At 45.1% G+C, this 2535-nt stretch overlaps 1 protein-coding gene across 1 annotated transcript in view; it reads left to right on the forward strand.

Moving 5' to 3' along the window:
* Positions 1-1294: 1294 nt before the first annotated feature.
* LOC118324488 overlaps positions 1295-2535 on the forward strand; it is a gene marked incomplete at its 3' end in the record, with an annotated part of 1667 nt that continues 426 nt past the window's right edge. Inside the window, 4 exon segments of the mRNA XM_035656857.1 lie at positions 1295-1556; positions 1656-1829; positions 1941-2098; positions 2180-2378. Coding sequence (XP_035512750.1) covers positions 1297-1556; positions 1656-1829; positions 1941-2098; positions 2180-2378 — 791 coding nt within the window.

Raw genomic sequence — 2535 nt, forward strand, 5'->3', positions numbered from 1 at the left:
CAGAGGTCAGAAGTCATCTACACTTGGGGCGGCTGTGGCTCAGAGGCAGAGCGGGTCGTCCACTAATCAGAAGGTTGTTAGTTTGATTCCCGGCTCCTCCTGCTGCATGTCAAAGTGTCCTTAAGCAAGATACTGAACCCCAAACTGCTGCGTCATCAGTGTGTGAATGTGGTAGTGTACAGCGCTTTGAGTAGTCGAATGACGAGAAAGGCTCTATATAAGTACAGTCCATTTACCATTCATGTTATTTTACATTAGACGTGTAAATTCACAAGCTATTTTATAATTGTATTAACATTTCCATGTATTTAAAAAAAATACAGATAAAAACCCTGTAAACTTACACATTTTTTTACAGTGAAGAATTTAATAAGCAGGCCTATAAAATACAGAATATAACTACTCAAACAGCAACTTAACAAAGGGTTAACAGAACATTAATAGTGGTTGGCCAGACCAAATAACACAATGGATAAACAAAATGGACGCCAACTACAAATTAACCCAAATCCCCCCCATGACATATGAGCCAGTGGTTTGTCCCAATGAGGTGCTCTGGGATTTAAGACTCCTGCACCCTTGGACACACCTTTGGCTCCAGCAGGAAGGACCTGCCCCCCAACAACTAGGTAACTCAAAGACAAAGAAACAAAGGATGAATGTAAGCAGATTGCTGGTGTAAGCGTCCAGTGTTCGACTGTGTGAGATTAATGAAGTGTTGAACAGATTTCAGATCAAACACAGTGTGTAATGTAAAACCTGTAGATATAACTCACCTGTGTGAATTATACTTATTATTCTAATTCTTCTCCTGCAGTCAGACTGTAGTTTCAACTGAGCTCATCTTATTGAGGTCTTATAATTTATATTATTAAAGTTATAGTTTGTTTACTGCTTTCACTTTAGTTTTTATTATTTAAAATGTTTAGATTTAATTCTAATGAGGTTTAAGTCAGACTCAGTCTCAATGAACGGATGAACCAACGCCTCCTCTTGTGGTGTTGATGAATTTGAACAAACTGACTAAAACTTAAGACATTTTCTGTTAATTTTTATTCATTTCAATTATCTTACTTACTTACTTTATTTTAGTAACTAAAACTAGTTTCATTGAACTTAATAAGCTCATATTAAAGTTAGTATTATTCAGACATCCCATAATTCACTGCTGCCACCTGCTGGCTGAAGGGATGAAAACATCAATAAATCAATAAATCAATAAATGCACTGGAGCCTCTATTAAACTGGTTTTACTGGTGAAACATTGACCTCACTGTGACCTCGGAGCAGGTGAAGATGGTGGCTCAGGTGTCCGCTCAGGTGGTCGTGGGGCTGCTGCTTGGACTCTCGGTGGGTCCCGGCCTCTGCTCCTGCGCCAGTCCGGACTCGGAGCGTGGCAGGATGGAGCTGTGGCGTGTTCGCAGCCTCGCCACACAGCCCAGGTACGGAGAGTGCTGGACGCGAGCTCTGGAGGAGCTGGACACGCGCTGCAGGGACCTGACGTCAGAGAGCCAGAGCCGGATCGCGCTGGGATTCACTCTGTGTCACCTGAGCAGGTAAGACCTGGTCCAGTCCTTCAGACAGCAGCTCAGGAGAGAACAGTGCAGGTAATGAAGTATAACTATAAATACTCATAAATACAGAATCTCTGTCAGCTCAGGTAGGAATATCCCATCGTGCCCTGAAGGGTCAGAGGTCAGCAGGTGTACAGGTGGGATGGACGATGTGGCCTTTAACACATTTACTGAGTTCTTCACCCACACCCACTCCATCTGCCACTTCCTGCAGTCCGAGGCCTGGCAGAACCGAGCAGAGAACGCCATGCACAGGTAACGCGCAATACACAGGTAGCGCACCATGCACAGGTAGCGTGCAATGCACAGGTAGCGCACAATGTGTGTGTGTGTGTGTGTGTGTGTGTGTGTGTGTGTGTTTTACAGGTTAACTGAGAGTTCAGCAGGTGTAGCTGAGCAGCTTCAGTCCACCAGGCAGATGGCTGAGGACCTGATGGACGCCCAGAGTGCTGCCTTACAGGCACAACAGGAGATCCTGAACAATGGAGAGGAGCTAAGAGTCACCCTGAGAGACTCCACCCAGGGTAAAACATGGTCACCTTTATATTCTCTGTCCTCTAGTGGACAAACTCACTTCATTTACTGTCTGTCTACCTGTCTGTCAGGTCTGCGGTCAGTGTTCTCAGAGCTCAGCAGTGTCTCCAGGGAGCAGCAGGTGGCACTGTCTGAACTCTTCAACAGAGTTTCCTTCCTGCAGAGTTTCCTCCTGATGGAGGCGCACAGTCTGAGCTCCTGCTGCTACCACGCTGCTGCTCTTTTCACCTCCTTCTTCCTCACCTCCACGCAGCGCTCCTCCAGAGCCAGGTAACTCCTCCCCCTACCTCCTTATTCAGTTATGGGATGGATGGAATGATGGATGGAATGATTGATTGATGGAATGATTGATGGAATGATTGATTGATGGAATGATTGATGGAATGATTGATTGATGGAATGATTGATTGATGGAATGATTGATGGA

Source organism: Morone saxatilis, unplaced genomic scaffold (genome assembly GCF_004916995.1).
Source record: "Morone saxatilis isolate NCDOM2014 unplaced genomic scaffold, NCSU_SB_2.0 Contig15, whole genome shotgun sequence".
Taxonomy (NCBI): Eukaryota; Metazoa; Chordata; class Actinopteri; family Moronidae; genus Morone; species Morone saxatilis.